At 42.3% G+C, this 24,296-nt stretch overlaps 1 protein-coding gene across 5 annotated transcripts in view; it reads right to left on the minus strand.

Annotated features, from left to right (window-relative positions):
• Positions 1-24,296, minus strand: part of LRP8 (LDL receptor related protein 8) — a 312,964-nt gene that overhangs the window by 9,942 nt on the left and 278,726 nt on the right. For 3 of the 5 annotated variants that reach the window (XM_061633020.1, XM_061633017.1, XM_061633021.1), the window contains 8 exons: positions 20,932-21,054; positions 20,472-20,594; positions 12,241-12,360; positions 11,982-12,107; positions 8,422-8,593; positions 6,259-6,486; positions 5,353-5,471; positions 2,722-2,861 (listed from right to left, as the gene is read on the minus strand). In XM_061633020.1, coding sequence (XP_061489004.1) covers positions 2,722-2,861; positions 5,353-5,471; positions 6,259-6,486; positions 8,422-8,593; positions 11,982-12,107; positions 12,241-12,360; positions 20,472-20,594; positions 20,932-21,054 — 1,151 coding nt within the window. The remainder of the gene's footprint in view (positions 1-2,721; positions 2,862-5,352; positions 5,472-6,258; positions 6,487-8,421; positions 8,594-11,981; positions 12,108-12,240; positions 12,361-20,471; positions 20,595-20,931; positions 21,055-24,296) is intronic. The other 2 variants (XM_061633018.1, XM_061633022.1) reach the window with 1 other exon arrangement.

Consider the following 24,296-nt stretch of genomic DNA (forward strand, 5'->3'; position numbering starts at 1 on the left):
CATACCTTTAATATGAGAAGCCAGTGTGTACAAGAATGAGAAGCGGGTATAGTACAAGACCCAGTGTGGTGTAGTGGTTAAGGTGCTGGACTATGTCCTGGGAGACCAGGGTTCGAACTCCCACACCGCCATGAAGCTCACTGGGTGACCTTGGGCCAGTCACTTCCTCTCAGCCTCAGAGGATGGCAATGGTAAAGCCCCTCTGAATACCGCTTACCATGAAAACCCTATTTGTAGGGTCGCCATAAGTCGGAATAGACCTGAAGGCAGTCCATTTTCCATTTTCACCTTTAACTAACCTGAGATTTAAATGCCTGGATCCTCAGTCACAGCACTTGTCCAAGACATTTTACTACCCAAATGTTAGAGCCCAACTGTCATTCCCCTTCCACCACTGGGTAGAGTTTAAAAACTGCACTATTCAGACACTAGTTCCCACATTTGTCCATCCATCCTCATGGTGCTTCCTGAAGCAGGTTACTTCACCTCGCTGCATAGCAGGGCCACCCTCTTCTCTAAAAAGGCAAGAGATTCTATATCATGGAACAGTCACTTTAGCTTCACATTTGGCTTTGAAAACCATAAAGAGGAAAGTATGGGCTCCTGAAAAATTTCACAGCATGAGTTATTCAAATAATCTTAACTTCTTTATTCTACAACTGGGGAGGGGGATGTACAAAAGATATATTTGAATGGAGAGAAAAGAGCAACAGGACAAAGAGAAGGACATTTCTCTCCTTTTTATCCTCTCTTTCTATTCACTCCTTCCTTACTCCAATCCAACTAAGGAGATTCATACATGGAAGAAGACTTCTGCCACACATATCACTTGCTGGATCAGGCAGAAAAATCAGGTGTGAACTCTCCTTTTCTGCACGGCATTTTTTCCAATGGAATGAGAAATTGGATGTACATCTCAATTTACCTTCAGATGCACATTCTTTTTAAAGCAACACAGTGCAGAGAGACAGCTCCTGCATCTTAAGATACACATCTGATTTATGCCTGCAGTTCCTGCTCCAACAAATGGCACACACAGGTGATAGATTGAAGCCTGCAGGCAGTGTCTGTCTTGATTTTTTGTACTGTGCTTGGTAATTGTAGGCAATTTATAAACAAAATAGCAATATCATGTGCTGGAAAATTCAGGCTGATGAGTGATCAGTGCCCTGAATTAGATTATGAAGAAGTGAGAGGTGTAAAGAATGTAACTTCCTTGCTTTTTTGTGATTGGAAACTATAGTTCACTTGGAATTTGTCCTTCACATTCAGAGACTAGTCCCTTTTCTCCCATATTATATCCTGTAAAAAGGCAAACAAGGTGATGTCTGTATAAATAGGCTGTGAGGGAAAGCAATATTTCCTCTGAGGTAGCCCTAACCGTGAGGCAGACATGCCTGGCCTACTTATCAGAAGTCCAGCTTGTGCTCTGAGCTGCATTTCTGTGACTTGTGGTCAGAATGATTCATGAATAGGATTTGAGGGGATTTATTAGGAAGTGGAGTGATCCTTGGCATCCTAGCAAAAATGGTGTTCCAGGCTAATCTTCCTTCCCTGTCCCAAAGGCGTGACCGGCAATTTCTTAGAGAACTCTAATTCAGAGTATACTATAGAGCTATGTGACCCAAGAGGAAGCAAAACAACCTTGTCTTACTACTTATCAGTGACACACATTTAGGAGATGAGAGTAACAGAACAAAGCAGGTATGAAAACCTACCTTTCACCAAGGAGCTGGATTTCATTGCAGAAAGGTGAAGATACCAGTGAAATGGTAAAATTGCATGGTAAATCTTTTATAACACTGAATAGGGAAGTGGAAATGGAGGCTTTTGGGAGTAAGGATTTTGGGGTTTAGTGTTTCTAACAGATGACTGCTGGATGATACTGGTGTAATATTTTTGTTATGAAATCCCTTGCCTTCTCTGGTTGGTAATGCATTTGATAAGGAATGTTTAGGTCTAGTTCAGACCTGGCCACTGAAACTCTAAATTTTGGAAAAGAAAGCAATAGCTTCTAATATTGCAACTGGAGTAAGTTATACAATTTAAGGAAGCCACACTTTTAAATTAACATATTAGATTGTGATTTCATTTTTTAATTTTTTTTGTGAGCTGCCTTATGAAGGCTTTGCTCTATAGGGCAGCATGGAAACTCTTAACTAAACCTGGACCTTATTAGACTTTAATGGCCAAATGCATCCATTTGGTGTGTATACCTTCTTTAGTATTTTCCATTCCTACCAGGGTAAAAAGTTTCAGCCGTAGCTTTTGACAAGTTCTAATGTGAGAAAGGAAAAACAGGAAGGTGTCAATTGCAAGGGGAAAAAAGAAAGGAGATCTCCATGTACACAAGACAAAACTTTTATTGAGCCCAGTGCATTGCAGACTGAGTTCTTCTGCACAGGCACTCCTGAACAATCAAATTTCAGTCTTGGTCTCTTCTCACTGAGGTCTCCTTCCTTCCTGTTTTTCTCCAGTTCTGATGCTGATTCATTGTTTCCTTTAGTGCTCCTCTTTGCACAACTCTTGTTTATGGCCAACTATCCCCTACCACACCCCATCATTGCCCTTCTTGAATGGCAAATAAGCCTCATCTCCTGCTCAAACATTGTCTAGCCACATGCTCACAGCGTCCAGTATTGGTTCACTACCAGACTTGTCTTTTGTTAGTATCCTGACCTAGTTCGCTGATGGACTAATGTTGGTCTCCACCCCACATACCTCAAAGACCGCTAATCCAAACGGATGGCTGAGGTCATCCACAGAAGAGATGAGAACTTTCCTGTTGCTGCCACTGAAATCTACACTTGAAAGCAAGTGCAACTTGGAGTCTACCCAGTAGAGGCGCTGATTCAACAAATCTGAAGAGCAAACACATCAAGGCTGAATTACATCTAGGTACATTTGCCTGTTGACCACTCCTGCTTTACTGTGGTTATATTGCTGCTTAGGAATCTTTAGAAACTGTAAATAAGTTATTTTGGTCAATAACTACCGAGGACAGTGCTGCAAGTGAGTCCATGTATTATGGTGGGATTTCTTAATGACCCCAGTGCATTCAACTCCTTCACACCATAGGGCAGGGTGGGGAAGCTTTTTTAGCCTGAGGACTGGACCCAGAACTGGCCCATCTTCAGTGGGCCATTTCTGACAGGTGGGCGGGGCGATGTCAGGTGATTCAAAGGTCAAGCTGGAAGCAGGCACAGGCTTATCTCCAATCTTAGTGCTGTAGTCCCACAATGCTAAGATCAGTGAGAAGCCTCTGCTTGCCCTTTAATAATTTATTTTAAATATATTTGTATACTGCTATTTCATTTAAAAACATCAAAGCAGCTTGCAACAAGCAAAAACAAAACAAAAAAACACACAAAAACCCCATGTACTAAAAACGCAGTAAAAACAAAGGACAACTATTGCAAAAAGACATATTCTTAATTGCCCCCATAAGCCTGGCAGAACAGAAAGGTTTTCAGTAGGCATTTAAAAGTTAAAACAAAAGGCGCCTGCCGAATCTCTGTTGGCAGAGCATTCCAGAGAACTGGGCCAATGACATTTGTATTTATGTTAAATGAGCCTTGCCAACTCAGGGGATGAGATCACAGCACTAAGGTTAGACATACTTTTCTGCTGCTGCCTTTTACCATCAGAGAGCAAGCAGAAGCTAATTGCTCTTTGATGGTAAAAGACAGCAGACAGAGGCTTATCTCCAATTTTTGCATTATCGTGCTTCGCATTAAGATTGAAGTTAAGAGATCCTTTATCTCCAGTCTTAGCATTTAGGATTGTATTCAGTTAAGTTAAGTCCTACTTAAGGTAGACCCACTGAAATTAATGAACCTACGTTAGCCATGTCCTTTAACTTCAATAGGTCTACTATGAGTAGGACTAGTGTTGGATACTATCCATAGCGCTTAGATCAGAGATTACAGATCTTCACACCAGATGTCATATGATGTTAGGTGAGCATGGTTTGCCTAAAATGGCCTCATGGGCCCAATTAGCCCCACAGGCCAAAGGTCCCCCACCATAGCCATAGAGTGTTGGTGTTTGGACCCATGCTGATTCTCTGTCCATCTATGCTTCTTACAAGAATAAATCAGGCCTGCATAGTCTGCTCGATCTAAACTATTACAGGAGCAATGTTGGAGTCAGGCTTTCCTGTGCTTTATTGACTTCATCTTTCTGGGGTGACTTTTCTCTGCACTTTTGGATCATGGAGCAAGACCCAAAAAGAGGATCCAAGCAAGTCCATAGATCTACTGTCTGAACTCTCTTCATCTGTATTAATAACAACATAACCACTGGCACTTCTGTTATCACATCTAAAGTTTAGTCTCACTATGGCATCAATTACCTACATGGTTGATTTGACAGGACTAAAATGTGTGTGCTAACTGGTTTACCACCTTATTTACTTGCTGACCTTGTTCCACAAGCATCTTGTATGCAATTCAGATAAGGAACAAGCTAGACAATACACAGGAGGTGTGTGAACAGTCTCCTGCATATTTTTTTAAAAAACTGAACACTAGCTGTGGGAGGCTGCCAGTTTCAGCAGCAGGAGGAAAAGCAATGGTGACACAACACTTTTCCTTCCCTATCCTTCCCCAATTTGTTTTTCTCCTTACATAGACATAAAAATGGGAGAGGGGTCTGTGTCAATTCCTCTGTAAGTGGGAAAACAGATGAGAGGTGATTTTGAGAGGAAAAATGGCAGGAAGGGAGGAGTGTTGGCTGCCTCCTCCCTCCCGAGCGCAGAATTTGATCATGCTTTCGTCATCTTTTTAAAAAACTGTATAGTCTAATTTGGCCTTACAGAAAGGTTTTGAAGGAGGCTTCGCAGGGAGCAGAAATGGCTGAATCAGCTGGAGAAACTCAGGATAAGCAATCATTTGGATTAGATTGAACTGAGTGTCCATGTATCTATATATGAGTGGTAAAAACGTACCTGAGACTTGTATAATTATTTTTCCCCTTGCTTGGTTAGCTTTCAAAATGAAAGATACCAGGAGTCTGTGGGAAGGGCTGTTGTTCAATGGTAGGGCATTTACTCTGAATGCAAAAGATCCCAGGTTTAATCCTTGGCATCTCCAGGTGGGCCTAAGAAAGACGCCTGTCTGAAATCTGCTGTCAAGTCAGCGTAGATAATACTAAGCTAGCAGGACCAATGATCTGGCTCAGCACAAGAAAGTTTCCTATGTTCCTAATTCCAGGAACGTTGGTAATTCTTAATGACCTGGAGCCATGTTTGCAACTTACAGAGAAATCCTAACTGGGTCTACTCAGAAGGAAGTCCTAATGAATTCAACAGAGCTTAGTCTTGGGTAAGTGGGGTTAGAATTGCAGTCTTACCTAGTGTGATGCCATTGGGCCATTCAATGTTGTCTGTCACAAGCACTTGCCGATCCATACCATTCAAGCCAGATTTCTCAATTTTTGCTATGTCACCCCAGTCGGACCAATACATGAATCTGGAATAGAAGGACAGATAAAGCAGATGGGAGAAGGCCTCATGCCATGACAAAGTTTGCTTGAACTGAGCTGTCTTTAAAGATGTAGTGCTAAATTTCAGTTGCAGTAGACTGCTTCTTCTTTAAACAAGCTTAAACTATTTCAGATGATTCAAGTCTGTAAGGAGTATTAATCATTTGCGTGAGAACAGTCCTACATCCATGTGGTAGTTCTCATGAACTCTAGGTTAATCATGAAGCAGGAAATCAAACAATGGCTGCCTAACACCAAAATCTAATGCTGCAGCTGTGTGATGATCCTCTGACTATAAGATTGATTTGGTATGAATGTACTGAGGAACAAATGCACATGTATACCATTCTTCATATCATTTTAGCAGAATAGGAGCTAGAGTTTATAAATTCATAAAACAGCATCAGACCAGAATGGGCCAATCTGAGTTCTCAAAAGAAATATAAAGATGGGAAGAATACAAAAGGACATCTGATCCAATTTCCTGTACTGAGAAAGGATCCCTCACATTCTAACATCCCGAACACTCCACAAACGCCAATCCCTTGGTTAATCATGAAGCAGTCTTGCATCTTACTGGTATTGTAATTTTCAAATCAGTCTGCCTAGCAATCAGACTTTTGTATGTTGAAATGTACTGATTATCTTAGCCAAGTGCCCTAGACAATAAACTGATTGCATTACATGGTACAGTCTGGGAGCTAGAAAGACCAAAGCAGAGGAAGCAATATGTTCAGTAATATATGACAGGAGCGTTCCCTCTTCCACACCTACCCCCGTGTCGGATCCACTGCAATGGCTCTGGGCTCGCTTAAGTTAGTACTGAAAAGTGTCCTCCTCTTACTCCCATCAGCTGTGGCCACAGAAATGGTCTTGTTTCCTGAATCCGTCCAGTAGATGTTCTTGTGAACCCAATCCATTGCCAGACCTTCAGGCGAGTTCAGGTGGCTGTCAATTAGGACCATTTGCTCCGCTGTGTCACTGGCTTTGTCTATGTAGGCGCTGCAGAGAAGAGACCAAAATTATCACTGTATTTATGCAAGGAGCAAAGTGAGGCTGGTGGAGCAAAGGCAGCTCTTATGCAGATGAAAAGGAAACCAAGTGAATTGTAAACAAGGCATGGAACTGCTGCTTTAATATCATGATAGGACAATTCCATACCCACACAGAGCCCAGTTCTAAATTCTGCAACAAGGAAAGCCATATTCAACAAGGAAATTAAGCAAATTTGATTTATTTGAATGTTCCTGGATAGGGGGCATCTCTCAACATTAAGAGTCATTCTTACTAGTTAGCTCTTCCATTCTTGAGAAACAGCTGAGTTGGCAGGGAAAGACTGTTTAGCAGCAGGGCACAGAGAGATGCTGTTTCTGGTGTTTTCCCCAAACCTCAGCTTGCAGAGGGGAAGCTGTTTCTTAAGAACAAGGAGGAAACTAAAGGTAGTCTTGCTCTGAGTTCTGGCTTTTGCAGAAAAGTGCCAGCCATGCCTCATTGTTCTCTCTAGCAAACACACAGATGGGGGGGGAGAGAGAAGCCACTCCTTCTATATTCTTCCTACCCACCATGGGGAAAAGAAGTGGTCATTTCCCCCCATTCTCTCCCCCCTCCTTTTTTTTTTTTTGCTGGAGGCAGCAACAAGGCAGAGCTGGCACTTTTTGCAAAAGTTCAACTTCTGATGCAGACAAAACTCTCTCCTTTCTTTGACAGAGAACACAGAAGAAAGGAGAGGTGGCTTCTATCCTGCAAAACGTTTGCATTTGTGGAGAACATGAGTGCAGCCTTGCTGCTTGTGACTCCTGCAGAATTCCAATGGGAGAAGGAAACCAAACCCTTCTTTTCTACAGAGACAGAGCTGGGCAATGGGGAGGGGGAGAGGGAAGAGAGGAATGGTTTAGCTCCCTTCCTGCTTGGTTGTTGGAGCAGCAACAGCAGCAGCAGCAATATACGGTTGCTGTTTTCTGGAAAAACACAACTTGTGGCATGGAAACCACCTTTTCTCCCCCCCCCCTTTCCGGTTCCATGAAGAAGAATGGAAGGGTAGCTTATTTGTTGAATGTGAAGGTAACAAAAATCAGAGGCCCATACCATGGGCTTCAAATTGGTGGTGAAGATAAAAAACAATAACCATAACATAGTACAGCTCTAAAGCTCCAGGCAAAACTGCCACAACTGGTGGTAATTTGGACTTCCGGGAAGGGTGACTTCGCTTGTGCCTGCTTTTGAGACGGGCTCCCGCCTCAAAAGAAGCTTATTCAGATATAAATCAGTCAACTGGTGGTAATGGGGAAACAAATGCTTGACAATAATAGAAGCACAGATAGATATTTGCTGCCAGTAGGCTCTAGAGGTGCCACGTTAAATAATTCTGCAGGTATTAACAGGCAGATTTTATCTCTGTCCTTCACTATACATTTTGCAAGTCTCACAGCTTATACAGGAAGCCACCCTTCCTCCATCTTTCTGCTTTCTTCTTTATAGGGCTCCACAACTCTCTTTGTATTCATAGCTAGCTGCTTCAGTGTTATTAACTGGCCATAGCTTAACAAACCTTCCCCTGTTCTGGAATCTGGCCTGTTCATCTCTCAAATCATCTCTCTTAGTCTGTATCTTACAATAAACCTGCCTATGTTTGTTAGCTGGAAACCAGCATAAGAAAATACTAATGGTGCAGCAGGGGGCAATAGCAATTCAGATCTCAGAGCACAAGAGAGACGGTCAGCTTTGCTGCACAAAATAAATGCTCTTTCGCTGTGTAATTAGAAGCAGTCTCAGCACATGTATCTGGACGTTGCACCCCAAAGGCACATAGATGCACACTTTCAACAGGTGCAATGCTGATGCCACATAGAAAAGGCAGAAAACTGGATTCTGACAGACCTGCAGTTAGGTTGACATAAGATGTGGTCATTTGGGTAGCCCCACATGACATCTCCTCACCTGTATATTTTCCTGTAGAATAAATCACACCAGTATATCCTGTTCGTTGCCACCTCTACATCCAAAGCAACCACATTCTTCAGCATGGGGATGATGCGAGAGTAGTCCCTTTTCACCAAGTCAATCTTGCGTACTTCATGACGATTTGTGAAAACCAGGTACGGGCTTTTCCCTGGATGGAACAGAATCCAACAAGTCACTTTAATGTTTAAAGCAGCTTAAAAATAGCACAGCTTTCAGGCATGGAGCTAGATCTCATTTCTGTTGCTTTATTATAAATGCATGTCTGAATTGGGAGGAAAATAGAACCTCTGAAACTGGCTAGAAGAACAGGAAGGATCTGAAGTAGCTGCTGTTCTTACCAGCAGTAGCAAGTCACATTTGCTGTAACTGAGTAACAATTCACACATTACTTCCTTTCAGCTTGGCAGATGGAAGAGTTACTCACACATCTGCACATTGGGGGAATGGGATAGGAATATTACATTCAGAACACCACATGAGTCTCTCCTGCAGTGAAATCTGTCTATTAAAAAAAAATCCAGGTACATGGCCATAGAAAACTTTCAATATTGGCTGCATTTGGGCATCATGATAAACCATGGTTCTGCATGACAGGAATGAGCACAGCCTCCCCCCGGGGTTCCTTCCCATTCTCTGGTGTAGTTGTAGGTGGTATTCAGAAGCTTTTGTTTTCCATTTACCACAACTTATTGTGTCATCATCCAAACCTGACACACTATGGATAACCTTAACTATGGTTTAATTTGAAATGCCAATTTTAAACCATGGTTCATGAAACTGGCTTGTTTCAACAAAGCATAGTTAAGGTTAACTACAGTTTATGGTTCTGACAACACAGCATCATGATGTTAATTGAAAATGGAGGAGAAAGCGTCCAAACTCCTCCTTGCAGCTGCAGTGGAGGAGAGGGAGAAGAATACATGAGCTGGGGGTGGGGATAGGGAAGGGAAAGCTAGACTTGCTCTTTTATGATACGCCATGGTTTGTTCTAATGCAGACATCATTTCACAATTAGTTTTTTTCCCATGACCATGAAAAATCTATGAAGAGAATGCCTCAAACAATTGTTATTCTGTCCAATTATTGAAGAAGTCATAGGGAGATTTTCTTTCTATCTAGATGAGGTGTGTGTGTGTGTGTACATCTCCACAGTTTGCTAAAATGGCACCACACCAAAGAAAGCCTAATATTGTAAGAATTCATTTCTGAATTTTGAGCATCCCTCCTGTCAGCACAAGGATTTTCGCTTGTGCAACAGAACTTTGCCACCTCACCTCCCCCTGCACGCACCCCATGCCCTTCCCAAATCTCCCCCAGAGTGTTGAGGGAACCCCTGGAACAGATTTACGGGGCACATGGAGGGAGAAGGGGGGAAGTTCCATTGTACAAGCCTGCAGAGAAAGAATTACAGGAGACCCCATGGGACAATGAGCGAGAGGCTGAAGCTCAGTCAAACAGAGGCAATGAAACTATGCTCTACAACAGGAAAAGGAGAAAAACAGTAGTAGGAAGAGCAGTAGTCATGGGAGACTCCCTACTGCATGGGATTGAAACTGAAGTATCTTGAGAAGACCCATGGACTCTCTGGGTATGCTGTCTCCCTGGAGGACTGATTAGAGAGATGACTGAAGGGTTGCCAAAACTCCTAACGCCCACTGACAGATATCCCTTTCTTCTCATCCCTGTGGGAACTAATGATACTGCCAAGCAAAGTTACAAAGAAATCATGTCAGACTTTGAAGCCCTGGGAAGGAAACTCAAGGACTTTGGGGCCGGGATAGTTTTCTTATCCATTCTTCCAATATCTAGAAGAGGAGCAGAAAGGGAAAGAAAATACTCCAGGTGAATGAGTGGCTACAAAGGTGGTGCCAATGTGAGAGATTTGGATTCTGGGACCATGGGCTACACTTCCTGGAAAATGGACTGCTGGCAAGTCAGATGGGTTGCACATCAGACTGGGAAGAATGTGTTTGGCCACAGTATGGAGAACATCAGGAGGACATTAAATTGAATCCTAAGGGGGAGGGAGATGAAAATTTAGAGGTAACAATTGACAGAGGCTTATGCACAGAAACAGGAACTAAGAGAACAGCTCTAATGAGGCCTCAATAATGGTCTTCATAAAAATGTAGGAAGGAAGCCAGATCATAAATCATATGGTCTTTGATGTCTATATACTTATGCCCAGAGTATGGGAAACAAACAGGATGAACTTGAACTCTTAATAAAGGAGAGTAAATACAACTTGATAGGTAAAACTGAAACTTGGTGGGATGACTCCCATGACTTGACTAAAGCAAGTGAAGGATATAACTTTTTCAAAAAGAACAGAAGGAATAGAAAGGGAGGCGGAGTTGCACTATATGTTAAAAATATATATCCCTGCACAGAAATACAGGAGGATGAGCTTGGTAGCCCCATTGAGAGCATTTGGATTAAAATAAATGGGGCAAGGAATAAAAGGAACATGGTGCTTGAAGTCTACTGCTGATCACCCAATCAAGGAGAAGACGAGGATGAAATTTTTGAGAAGCAAATTGCCAATGTTTTAAGGAGGCATGATGTAGTAGTAATGGGGGACTTCAATTATCCCAATATCTGTTGGCAGATAAATTCTGCCAAACATGTCCCCTCCAAGAAATTCCTGCCTTGTGTTCCTAATAACTTTTTCCTAGAGAAAGTGGAGGAACGAACTAGAGGATCAGAGCTCCTAGACTTGATTCTAACCAATAGAGATAACGTAGTGGATACAGTGGCAATTACAGGAACTCTGGGGAAAAGTGACCATGTTGAATTCTTGATCTTAAAGGAAGCAAAAGCTGAGTGTAGCCATATGCATACACTGGACTTAAGGAAAGCTGATTTTAATAAACTTAGAACAATAATAAGTAAGATCCCATGGCAAGTGACCCCAATGAGAAAAGGAATCCAAGATGGGTGGGAGTTTCTAAAAAAGGAAATCTGCAAGGCACAACTACAAACAATTCCAACACGGAAAAAAGGTGGAAGACACCAGAAGACACCAGTGTGGCTTCACAAAAAGCTTAGAGATGACCTTAAAACAAAAAAGCACACATACAGGAAGGAGAAGGAAGGCCAGGCCACAAAGGCATACAGGTAGCACAGAATTGCAGAAGTGGTGTCAGGAAGGTTAAAGCTGAGAAGGACCTGAGGTTAGTGAGGGATGCTAAAAGCAACATAAAAGCTTTCTTCAGATACACCCATAGTAAAAGACAGAGAAAGGAAATGGTGATTCAGCTATTCAGGTGTTAACAATTATGTTTTCTTTTGTATGTACATAGAAAAGCAGTTCCTGTTTCTCCAGAAAAGTAGCATGTGAGTTCAGCCAGACTGAGCTGCGTGCATCTTCTAGATTCTAGAACTGAGAACAAGCTCTTTGCAGGAGACTGAGCCAACTATAAGGTTTAACTTCCTAGCAATTATTTTAATAAGGTTACTTGTAAATTATTCTTGTGGTCCTCAAACTCATCTGGCTTTCTAATGGTCATGCAAACTGTATTTGAGCATCTGCTTACCTACTGCTTTGCAGTTTTTGGATAGGGTGTCCATCTCATAGCCCTCATAGCATTCACATTTATAGTCCCCCTTGTAATTGATGCAGATCTGGCTACAAGCATCAGGATTCTCACATTCATCAATGTCTGGAAAGGAAGTTTGAAAATCATCAACAACATGTAGTTAATCCCATCAGGACATGGAGTGAGCCTGGAGCAGCTATAATTATGTGCACCTCTACAAAGAAACACAAAGGGTTGCTGTTTCCATGTAAATTACCTCCACATGTTTTCTTGTCCAGAAGCTTGTACCCAGAAGGACACTCGCATTCATAGCCAATCTTCAAGTCTTTGCATATGTGGGAGCAACCACCATTGTTGAGTGCACATTCATTCACGCCTAGAAGAGAAGTATGAATTATTTAGACTAGACAAAGGATTCAGCCCTAAAACTGCATGGTTTTGTCATTTCAGATAAGGTCTAAGGACCAAATATTGCCAAGTAGCATTGAAGGTAATCCCTCAGCATAGCTGTACCGAAACAGAAACAGCTACCAAATCTCTCTCTTTTTTCCCAGAGCAGCAATTTGAATAGAAGACATATTAATTGAACTTTAGCTTAACCTGTACCTCCTTGGCCTCTTATGCCACATTATTTTTATTGTTTGTTTTTACTCCATAAGACAAAGCAGCAGGATGGATCTTGCAAACAATGAGCAATTTGGCAAAAAACATCCACTGATCACTGATTCCCAGGGATGGGAAACCTGTAGCTCTCCAGATCTTTTTTTTATTTAACAGACTTTCTAAACTGCTTTTCATTAGGGGTTCCCAAGTGATATGAGAGATGGTCTGAAGATAGTGGGGTGCAGTGCATTCCCTTGTTATGGTCAGACCATTCTCTGGTAAAGTTTGGATTGGTAGCTGCAATTCCCTCCTAAAAGCGTGGTCTTGCCATTCAGATGGCCCGTCCTCAAAAACGGATGTGTTCCTGAACACTCTGAGAAACCTTCTAGCAGAGCAAGCTGACAATCCTGTTGAAGCCCTAGTCTTGCTATGGAATGGCAAGATGAAGCAGGCGATTGCCAAGATCGCTCCTTAGCATCCTCTCTGGAGCTGTAGAGTGCATGTGGCTCCATAGTATTCTGGGGAGCTCCAAGCTATGAAAAGATACATGAAGACTAGAGTGCAGATGGGGTAAGTCTTGCTCTGAAGCTGACTGAACATTGGTTAGTGTGGGCTGTGAAGAAGGGTCATTTTGCTGCTTACACTGCATCCTCTAGTAGCTAGCTGGTGGAGTTATTTCAGATGATCTGGAGGTTACTGATTCTCACTGTGGGGAAGGGACCTCTGGAGCATTTGAGGATCTGATGTGACCATCTGGCTACACACCTTGATTCTGCAGTTGTTGTAGTTCCAGATGATGTACTTAATGCAAGAGTCTGTGATGTGTTGTGGGATTGGTTTCAGCTTATGCAGTCAATTTATATGGACAAGGTGCTGGCAGCTATATGCCTGACCACATGTCTTCTGACCCCTGTCCCTCCTGGCTTATTAAATCTAGTCTCACTAGTAAGGTCTAGAGCATGGTTAATGCTTCACTGCTTGAGGGGGTGGTCCCTGCTGCCTTGAAAGAGGTGGTGGTGCGGCCACTCAGAAAGAAACCATCTCTGGACACCTCAGACTGGACCATCAACCACTTACAAATGCCCCCTTCTTGTGGAAGGTGTGGGAGAGAGTAGTGGTGGGGCAGCTGCACACATTCTTGGATGACATCTAGGTTCAGGCCTGGCTATGGGAATGAATCAGCCTTGGTCGCCCTGAAAGATGACCTTTACAGAGAACAGGACAAAGGGAGTGCGAACTTGCTCCTGCTTCTTGATGTCTCTGCAGCTTTCAATACTAATAATTATTATTATTTAATTATTATTATATTTATTTCCATATGTATTATTATCTGCCCTTCACTTAAAGGTCCCAGGGTAGGTTACAACATTAAAAACAATTAGAAACTACCTAAAATCACAAAGTAGGATGGGTCCTAAAAAGGTACATCTCGGGTATCAAAGGCCAGGGTAAAGAGGTGCGTCTTCAGCATTCACCAAAAACTGTATAATGAAGTTTCTGCCCTGGGCTCCTGCTGGGAGGAAGGGCGGGATATAAATCAAATAATAAATAAATAAATAAGTTGCTAGATGAACCTTGGTAGGGAGGGAGCTCCATAACTTAGGCGCCACCACAGAGAACGCCCTCTCGCAGGCCAACCCCTGAGTTTCTGAGGGTGGTGGAACTACAAAAAGTGTCCCCTCTGCTGATCTCAATACCCGAGAAGGTCTATAGGGAAGGAGGCAGTCCTTCAGATATTTGGGACCTAAGTCGTTTAAGGGCTTTATACAGTAGTGTGAGCACCTTGAATTGGGCTTGGAAGTGAACTGGCAACTAATGCAGCTGTTTTAAAACAGGGGTTACACAGAGTACTGTGGCCAAGTCACCTCTGTCCAAAAGGGACCAAAGCTGGGAAACCAGCTGAAGCTGGAAAAAGGCACTCCTAGTCACTGGGGCCACCTGAGCCTCCAGTGACAGCATTGGACCCAGGACCTGTGGAGCTGCTCCTTCAAGAGAAATGCAAACCCACCTCCCAGACATGAGAACTCTGGACACACAACTCATCTGTCTTTTCAGGATTTAGTCTCAATTTATTGGCCCACATCCAGCCGCTCACTGCCTTCAAGCACCAGTGTAACACCTCAGTCGCCTCTCCCGATTCAGATGGGACAGAGATAAAGTTGGTTGTCATCTGCATATTGATGAAACCTTACTCTGAATCTCCTGATTAGATATTAAATAGCATGGGGCTCAAGATGGAACCCTGCAGAACACCACAGGACATGTTACCAAACAGTAGCTTCCCATAACTACTTTGTAGAAGTGGCACTGGAGGTATGAGTGGAACCACCGAATCACAGCGCCCCCAACCCCCACCTCCTTGTGATGCTTCAAAAGGATACTGTGGTCAACAGTATCAAAAGCCACCAAGAGATCAAGGAGAATGAGCAGTGTTGCACTCCCCCTATCTCTCTCCCATCAGATGTCATCAACCAGGATGACCAAGGCAGTTTCAGTGCAATGTCGAGGCCTGAAGTCAGACTGGAATGGATCCAAGTAATCAGTTTCCTCCAAGCATGCTTGAAGTTAGACCGCCACCATCTTCTTGAGCACTGTGCCCCCAAAGGGGATATTTGCCACTGGGTGATAGTTGTTTAACACTTCTAGGTCCAGGGAGGCCCTCTTAAGGAGGGGCTGCACATCCACCTCCTTCAAGGATAATGGTACCTCCCTCCAGGGAAGCATTAAGCATTCTCTGGACCCACCCAGCCAACCCCCTATGGCCAGCTCTAAGAAGTCAAGATGGGCAAGGGGCAAGGGGTTGGCTGCTCTTCTTCAAACAGCTTATCCACATCCTCAGCCCACAGTAATTAGCTATGGTATCCTCCTGGACCAGCTCCATGGAATGGGAATTGAGGGTAGTGTGTTACAGTGGTTCCAGAGAGTAGCACTGGAAGAGTGCTTTTCATCCCCCTGGCAGTTATGAAGTACTGCAGGGCACTATTTTATCGCTAATACTATTCAATACCTATGTGAAGCTAATAAGACCAATCATTAGGAGTTTTAGAGCGAGGTGCCACCTTTAGAGCAAGGTGATGACACTCAGCTCTATTTCACAATGACATCTGAATTAGGAGAGGCCGTGCAGACCATGGACTGGTGCCTGGATGCAGTGATGGGATAGATGAGGGAAGATAAGCTATGCTTGAATCTTGACAAGATGGAGGCACTATGGGCGAGTGTTTCCTGTGTCTGAGGAATTGGTCAATTTCCCGCCTTAGATGGGGTTGCACTCTCCCTGAAGGAGCATTAAAGCAGACTGGGGATGCTTCTGGGTCCAGCTTTGTCACTGGAGGCCCAGGTAGCATCAGTGGCTAGAAGCGTCTTTTACCAGCTGCAATTGGTACAACAGCTATGGCCATTCCTGGACTGGGAGAGCTTAACCACAGTGATTCAGGCATTGGTGACTTCAAGATTGGATTACTACAATGCACTCTATGTGGGGCTTCCCTTGTGCTTGATCCAGAAGTTGCAGTTAGTGCAGGCTGCTGCAGCATAGCTACTGACAGGTGTGAGACCCGGTCAGCGTGTTATAGCTCTGCTCAGAGATCTGCACTGGTTGCCAATTTGCTACCAGGCCAAGTTCAAGGTGTTAGTATTAGTATATAAAGCCCTCAACTGCTCGGGACCAGTTTACTTGCAGGTCCACCTTACTCCATATATGACCACTCGACTGCTTTGATCTGCAGAAGCGGCACTGTTACAGGTGCCACTTAATATTCGCACCATGGTTGCAAGAAATCAATTTTTTAGTGTGGCAACACCTATCACTTTGGAACTCCCTGTTTATTGACATCAGGCAGGCACCTTTGCTGTACCCTGTCTAGCACCTGCTTAAAACACTTTTGCTTAGGCAAACCTATCCAGACATGTAGACGTTACATGTATTTTAATCTGTTTCTAGCTTATCATTAATTTTAATTGGTTTTTGAATGTTTTTAAATACCTTTTTCTAACTGTCGTTTAGTTATAATTTTAATGTTTTATTTTATTTTTGTAAAACCACTCTGAGGTTTTATTACAATCAAGTGGTATATAAATCTTGTTAAATAAATAAATAAAACAAAGAAGAGAGGAACGACAAAACTATGCAACTGAAGACATCCTGCCAGTAATAATCCTGTCTAGCCCTGCCAACTTGTAGGAAAAAAGTCCAGATCATTTGTTCCCCCGTTGGCAGGAGCTGAAATTGAAAATCCACTACAATTTTATCCTGGCAACTCTAAACTGCTGAGGGGGTTGAAAGAGGTCATTTCAATGCCTGAAACAACATTTCACTTGCCGTTTCAATTAACCTACACAAAGTGAGGAACAATGTTTTCCTCCTTGGGTGAGATGTGCTATACAGTTATATATTGGAATTCTGGGGTAAGATTTGTTGAGACCAGCCTGGATCTAAAAATGAGGAAAAAACCTGATGATGTATTCTCCCCCCAAGCTCCACCAACTAACCTTACTCTCTTGAATGCAGTTATTTAGTGGGTAAGTGATTGAACCTTGGAAGAAAATGTAACAAGTAGAAAACGTGGCACTGGAAAGGTTTCTACAACAGTTTGGTGCAGCATGCTCACAAATCCAAACAGAAAAGTCCCAGCTAAGAATGTTATTAACAGCAACATGCTCACAGAGACTGGAATAGCCCATATTATGGTGGTGCATGTCGCTTGCTATCCATTATTTGAATTTATCTTGCCTGCAACTGTTTCCTACACTGGCCATGAGCCAATTAGGCCATATGCATACTGAAACACTATTGAAGGTTGTTGGAACAGGAGGAAAATCTTCCATATTAATTGTTATTCTCGTTTACAGTGGGGCTTTACAGCACAGTATGCCAAGTTCTATAGCCATCTCATTGAAATGAGGAGAATGACAAGGTTTACGCAGCACAGCTTGCACTGAATCTGCTAAAAGGACAGCAGTTAGAATACAGAAGAGCCCACTGGATCAGTACAAAGGCCCATCTAGTTCAGCATCCTGTTATCTCAGTGGCCAATCAGATGCTTATGGGAAGTCCACATGCAGGACAAAAGCGGAACAGCACTCTCCCCACTTGTGTTCTTCAGCAACGCACACTCAGAGCCTCCGATTCTGGAGGTAATATATAGCCATCATGGCTAGCAGCCATTGACAGTCTTATCTTCCACGAATTTGTCAAACCCCCTTTTAAAGCTGTTCAAGTTGGTGGCTATCAAATTCCACAGTTTAACTATGTGCTGTGTAAAGAAGTACTTTCTTTTGTCTGTCCTGAATCTTCCAATCTAGTTGCACTGGATGACCCGAGAGTCTAGCATTGTGAGAGAGGGGGAAATGTCTCCCCATATCAACTTTCTCTTCAACATGCATAGTTATACACACCTTTGTCATGTTCCCCTCCTCACTTGCCTGCCTTTCCCCCCAAACTAAAAACCTTTCTTCGCCTTCTAAGTTTTACAATATCCTTTTTCATCTGCAGTGACCAGAATTTTATACAATATTTCAAGTGTAGTCATGACATAGATTTGTGTAACAGCATTATGATTTTGGCAGTTTGTAATTTATTAGTAATCATGCTGCTAAATTCTGGACCAACTCACATTTCTGAAAGGTCATTAAGAGCAGATCTATATAAAGTGCATTACAATAGTCCAGTATAGAGAATGGATGTCCAGACACATATAACAGCGGCAAGGTCTCCACCTTCCAGGAGAAAGGGCAACTAAGCCTGGTAAAAGGTACTTTGGGTGACCATTGCCATCTGGGCATGAGGGGCAGAATCACATTCAAAAATCAGATCCAAAAATATTCCCTAAATGTGTAGCTGATCCTTACTGTTGGATCAGAACACATAGTACAGCCAACTCCTAATCCTTCTCTAACTTGGCGGGATTGAGCTTCAGCTTTCTGCTCTCATTTGGTCCAGCACTGATCTCAATTCAGGGAATTCATTGGGGAACTGTGATGCTAAGGGATTGCAACTACCATCATCCCTGTAGTTTGTGAAGGGTGCTGAGAGATGCTCGGAGATACCCTGTTCCCTTCACAGAGCTTTAATCAGAGTGACTGACTGTTAAACCACTCTGGCTACTGGACCTCTGTCAGTGGAATAGGAGTCTCCTCTCAGCACCCTTCACAAACTACACTTTCCAGGATTCTTTGGGGGAAGCCATGACTGTCTAAAGTGAAATCAAGGTCTGGTGTGCGAGTGGCCCCCTGATTAGCCAAGCCAAGCAGCTATGAGTCTGGCTTTTAGAACACTGACAGTTGGTTCTTATGAGCATGCCTGGGCTTATAATTGACTCCAAGGCTAAATTTCTTAAATTAATTAAGTATCGGCCAGGAATTTTTTTTTAACTTTTAAACTGTAGAGGATGTAGGACAGAGTATGGGCAAGGTCAGTAATAGGATTACAGGTACTCTGGGAACATGGCTGATGTTTAATTAATTTCAACAAATTATGAGAACACTGACAGAAAAAAGTCAAAATATGGTCTCCCCCCCACACACTTTTTACAATTTGAACTGTCAATTCTCTCTGTTTTGTGTATCACCATGAAAATTTAGAAGGTTGTTAAGCAAGCGTTTCTGAATTCAGGTCTATACGTTTTGTAAGGGTTTGTTTTAAAATGAGCTTATGGGAAGCATCAGGATGGCATGGAGGGTATTTTCAATTTAACACTGCAGAATGTGAAAAATTCATGCTGGCTATAGTATACAGCCACCCTTGTGGCTGTATAATTCATCAATGTTAGCAGTTCAGCCATGTGCACCTCAATGAGAATATTTTTGTTTGATCATCCTAGAAAGGGATCTTGTACCTTTTCTGCTCTAAAGGAACTTGTTATACTGAATTCTGACCACACATCAGTAAAAGAACATGCCAAAGAGATGACTCTGTTGGTGCATATCATGCAATCAATATATATTTATTTAATGGTGTAATCAGGATTCTGCTATTTTTGAATAAACCTCCAGGTCATGGATAACTGAATTATTCCCACACTTAATGACATTTGCTCAATGTCTCATCACTCTTAGTGGTTTTATAATAAGCTTACATGACACATTTTTATGGAAAGTATCAGCTGTAGTTCTTCATGGATGCTTTTTCTTATAAGCACACCTCTGCCAGGTGGAATAAAAATACAGTAATGGGAAATTTAACTAATGATGCATTTTCATTCAGAGGCACTTTCTCAGATGCCAGCACCTCTCACATGGTGGAGGAGTGGGTGAGCCTCCTGCCCTTAACTTCATGCATATCATGGATGCCCATTTAGGTATCCACTGATGTGGATGTCTGATTCCTGTGACCTTTATAGGAAAGGATAGCGGGGCTTGTGTAAACTATGCCCCTGCATGGAGCTGTGTGAGACATTATCTGCGTCTGGAGAGGAGGGTCTGTGTGTCTGCTTCTCTGGCACAGAAATGCTGTCACTACCTGGGTAAATATCTGAACTGAGCCTGTATGTTGACTTCATATCATCCATTTATAGTAACAACTAACTGTAAAAGAAATATGATTGATCTCATACATTTTACAATAACTACAACACCAAATGGCATCAGCAGGAGGCCAGCAGATGGGGAAAATTGTGATCCTGTGTGAGATCAAACCTCTTTGCAATCAGTCTGGATTTATTTCCTGGTGTAATAGGGTCTTAGAACTATGCTAACCCTACAATTCAGGCTATTAGGTTCCAGTTCCTTTCACTTTCATGCAATAGACATAACAAGGTGAGCAGAAATATTTGTTAGGAGCACCACTAGCAGCCATATGTTCCTTTTCTGACAGCCCTAAGCACACAGAGAATGTGGGGGATTGTTAAAATAGGAGGTAGAAATAAGAAGAGGAGTGTACTGTACCACATGCTTTTAGAGGCTCATCAGACCAGTCCCTGCAGTCCCTGTGTGAATCGCACACCTTGATTTCCTCTATGCACTCTCCACTCTTACACTGAAACTTGGTGGGATTCTCGCACGCCGCTTCTGTTGTGTCAGGCAAGGGAGGGAAAGCAGCTGAAGTTAGATTAGGCACATGAAAAGGAAGAAAAGTCATAAAGATGCAAGAAGATGTCATTTAGAAGAAATGGGATGGAATTAGGCAATGGGGTATTTAGCCACAACATATAAGAGCAAAGCCTGGTAAAGTTGGGGGGGGGATTTCCCTGAGGGACCCTCACTGCTGGAGTGCCTAAACATTCACAGTAAGGAGCAACTGAATAGTGAAAGGTGGACTGGAAGCCATCCTTTGCATCCAAGATTCTTCCAAAAGCAACTGTTTCTGCTGCACCCTATCCTATCCCAGGGCACCACTTGTACCTACCATTAATGCAACCAGCTTCATCACTGTTGTCAGGGCAGTCATGCACTTTATTGCACTGTTTGGCTCCGTGGATACAGGTCCCATCGCCGCACTGGAACTCATCAGGACTGCAGGTCACCAGAGCTTGAATAAACAAGGGAACAAAAAGAAACACTGTGAACTTTTGTGCCTTTTGATATACTTTTCTATGCTTTAGTGTTTTCTCCCAATAGATTGTTAATTTTATTGTAATGAATCCTTCTTAATATATTGTGAGCGGCCATGGATGGATTAACCTTGAAAGATGGGACACAAATACTTAAAAATAAATAAAATAAAATAATTGGTTCTGTTTCCCATGGTGTCCTCATGGCTCTGGAATTCTTTGCCATTTGACCTCTGGAAGGCTACCACACTCTAGTCCTTAAGAAAGGCCCTAAAGACCTTGTTTGTTTTAGGTGTCCTATATGTGAATTATTTTTTTTATTCTGAACTTCTATTTGTAAAGGAACAATAGGAGAAATTCTGTTTTTATTATTTTGGGCTGGGTCATGTTTTTTTAAAAATTATTGGTTTATTTAGCACTCGGGGGTGTTTTGTAGAAATTATCTCATATTTTACATTTTCTCACTGCTGTTATATTTTTCAATTATCATCACATAAGCTGCTGAGAGAGAGAATGGTGACCTGTAAATATTTAAATAAATACGTTTTGAAATGCGTGGGGCCTGCAAAATTACTTCCTTGTGAATTGGCAACATTATTCACCACACTGGATCTCAGTGTGGCATGCATGGGGGTCTTGCCCATTTTCATCCTCACAGCAATCCTGTCCTGGAGGCTAGTGACCGGCCACGGCCACTCAGTGAACTTCATGGCTGAGCATGGATTTGAACCCAGATGTCCCTGGTCCAGTCTAGTACAGTACCCCACACAGTGACTCTCCACATGGCCTTGAGTAGGCCTTGCTGACAATGGTTCCTCCTACGATGTGGCTATCCCCTTCTCTCCTAACTGCAACCATTTTGGACTCTTTTGATTAGCAAGTTTATTTATATCTGTGTGGTGTAGTGGTTAAGGTGTTGGACTACAACCTGGGAGAGCAGGGTTCAAATCCCCACACAGCCATGAAGCTCACTGGGTGACCTTGGGCCAGTCACTGCCTCTCAGCCCCAGAGGAAGGCAATGGTAAACTACCTCTGAATATTGCTTACCATTAAAACCCTATTCATAGGGTCGCCATAAGTCAGGATTGACTTGAAGGCAGTCCATTTCCATTTCATAATTTTAAAAACTTGTCAGTAAAAAGAAATTTGAAGTTTTAGTGGCGCAAAGTAGCAAATTCCACGCTGAATTTCAAAGCTTACAGCTATTGCAGAGTCCTTGAATAAACTTATCTCAAAGCACTCATTTGAGTGCTTTCCCCCTTGGGCAATTGCATCCTCCTCCTAAATGACAGAAAATCACTGTCATTGAGTAGCTAGAGCAGTATGACACAGACCCTAATTCATATGATCCAAGAGCCTCATGGCACGATCTCCATGGCAATTTCACAACCTGTCCCTAAGAACAGAAATTATGTCTTATCAATACCCTAGGAGTATTGCAAGGAGGAAACAAGCAACAACACAGCAGGTACCATAAGATACAATAACATGATATGGTGCAATCCATCATTCAAGACAAGCCCACAACAGGGACTCAAATTCACTGTGCTGAACCATGTTTTGGCAAACAGTAATGTTGGCTCAATGCTTTAAATTTTTCCTGTTTATCCTTAATATTTATATAACACCCCCCAAAAAAGTATCAAACTTACAAAGGTGTATTTGCAAGTATGTTGAAAAGCAGACCTGTGAGTGCACCTATGCTTCTACTTTATGCTGCAGGTTAACACATCCTAAAAGAGGACCTTGTACAGTTCTCCCATTGGGACTCTTTTAGATCTAACAACATGGGGCAGAAAGCAGCAGCAGAAGCTTATGTTGCAGCACAAGATGTTGTTCTGAATATCTCTTACATTTTTCTTCCAAACTGCATCTTTTACATGTTTATCTTCTAGTGTATGGTAAACTGGGGAATTACTAGTTTATCTCTGTGCTTCAGATGTGGGATCAATTATCAACCACAGCCCACTTCAACTTAAAGCACCTTAGCTTCATTAAAGTCAATCGGACTAAGCTAATTTAATGAAAAAAAGCAGCAATTCAAATATTTTTAAAATTGCCATCTTGGGATCCAAGCAGCCACGGAACCAAATATATTCTGCTTTTTTCACAAGAGCCTGTTCACATATTAACATCCCATTTAGTCTGTTCATTTGAAACCATTAACATGGACTGAACACAATAGGTGAAATATCTGTTTAGTACTTGCACATTGAAATGGAACTACAGTATATTTAGTTCCTCAACAGAGTCACTGTGAATGTAAATACAAGACATAAATATGGAATCACAATAAGTAGATAGGATGAAAACATAGAAGGATGGAAAATGCAGGGTAGTTCCTTACTGACTTACATCATGAAGGAATGCAAATGTCTGAAGGGCTTATTGATTAGATAGTCCTACTGTTCTATCAACATATATAAACCCACCCCCAAACTGCTTACTACATCAGTTGTCAGCTAGTAAAATGCATCATATGAAGGAATTTGGTGTAATTAATCCAAAGTTGCATGTCGAAGTTTGTAGCACAAATGGGAACTCTCAAGAATGCAGCTGTATGGGGTTATTTCCAGAGAGCTGCTGTACTCATTAAGCACATCTGATCTGCAAGCCCTGTGCTGCCCATGTTCCATCCATGCTGATCTCCTGCCTGTCTGCCTATAGGAATGTCAAGGAAGGGGGACAGGAATCACACACTCAGCAATCATATAGTACTTTGTTTCTCCAGACACTAATAGTTGAAATATTCTGGTCTTTATAGTTCATATATTTCAAATGGCAAGTGTATCTTATTTATATTTTTAACGATATGCATATCTTTAAGGATACTTGGACCGACAGAAAGAGTTGCTTCATTCTGAATTCTTCTATCCCAGAACTTTCTATCTAGATCAGCAGTCATTCTCCAGTATTCCAAGCAAAGATCTCTCTCACCCTCATCACCTCAGATCAGGACTGGGGAACTTGTGGCCCTCAAAATGTTGTAGGACTACAACTTCCATCATCTCGACCACTGGCCATGCTGACTGGGGCTGATGGGAGTTGGAGTCCATCAGTGACTGGAGGGTCAAAGATTCCCCATGCCTGCTTTAGATCTCCAGGATTATCTATGTTTATAACATATAGTGCTCTACCACTAAGCTCATTTAAAGAGATTTAAAAATATTAAATACTTATATACGAACAAGAAATATCACCCGCTATAGCAACCTTTTC

The sequence above is a fragment of the Rhineura floridana genome, chromosome 6 (genome assembly GCF_030035675.1).
Source record: "Rhineura floridana isolate rRhiFlo1 chromosome 6, rRhiFlo1.hap2, whole genome shotgun sequence".
Taxonomy (NCBI): domain Eukaryota; kingdom Metazoa; phylum Chordata; class Lepidosauria; order Squamata; family Rhineuridae; genus Rhineura; species Rhineura floridana.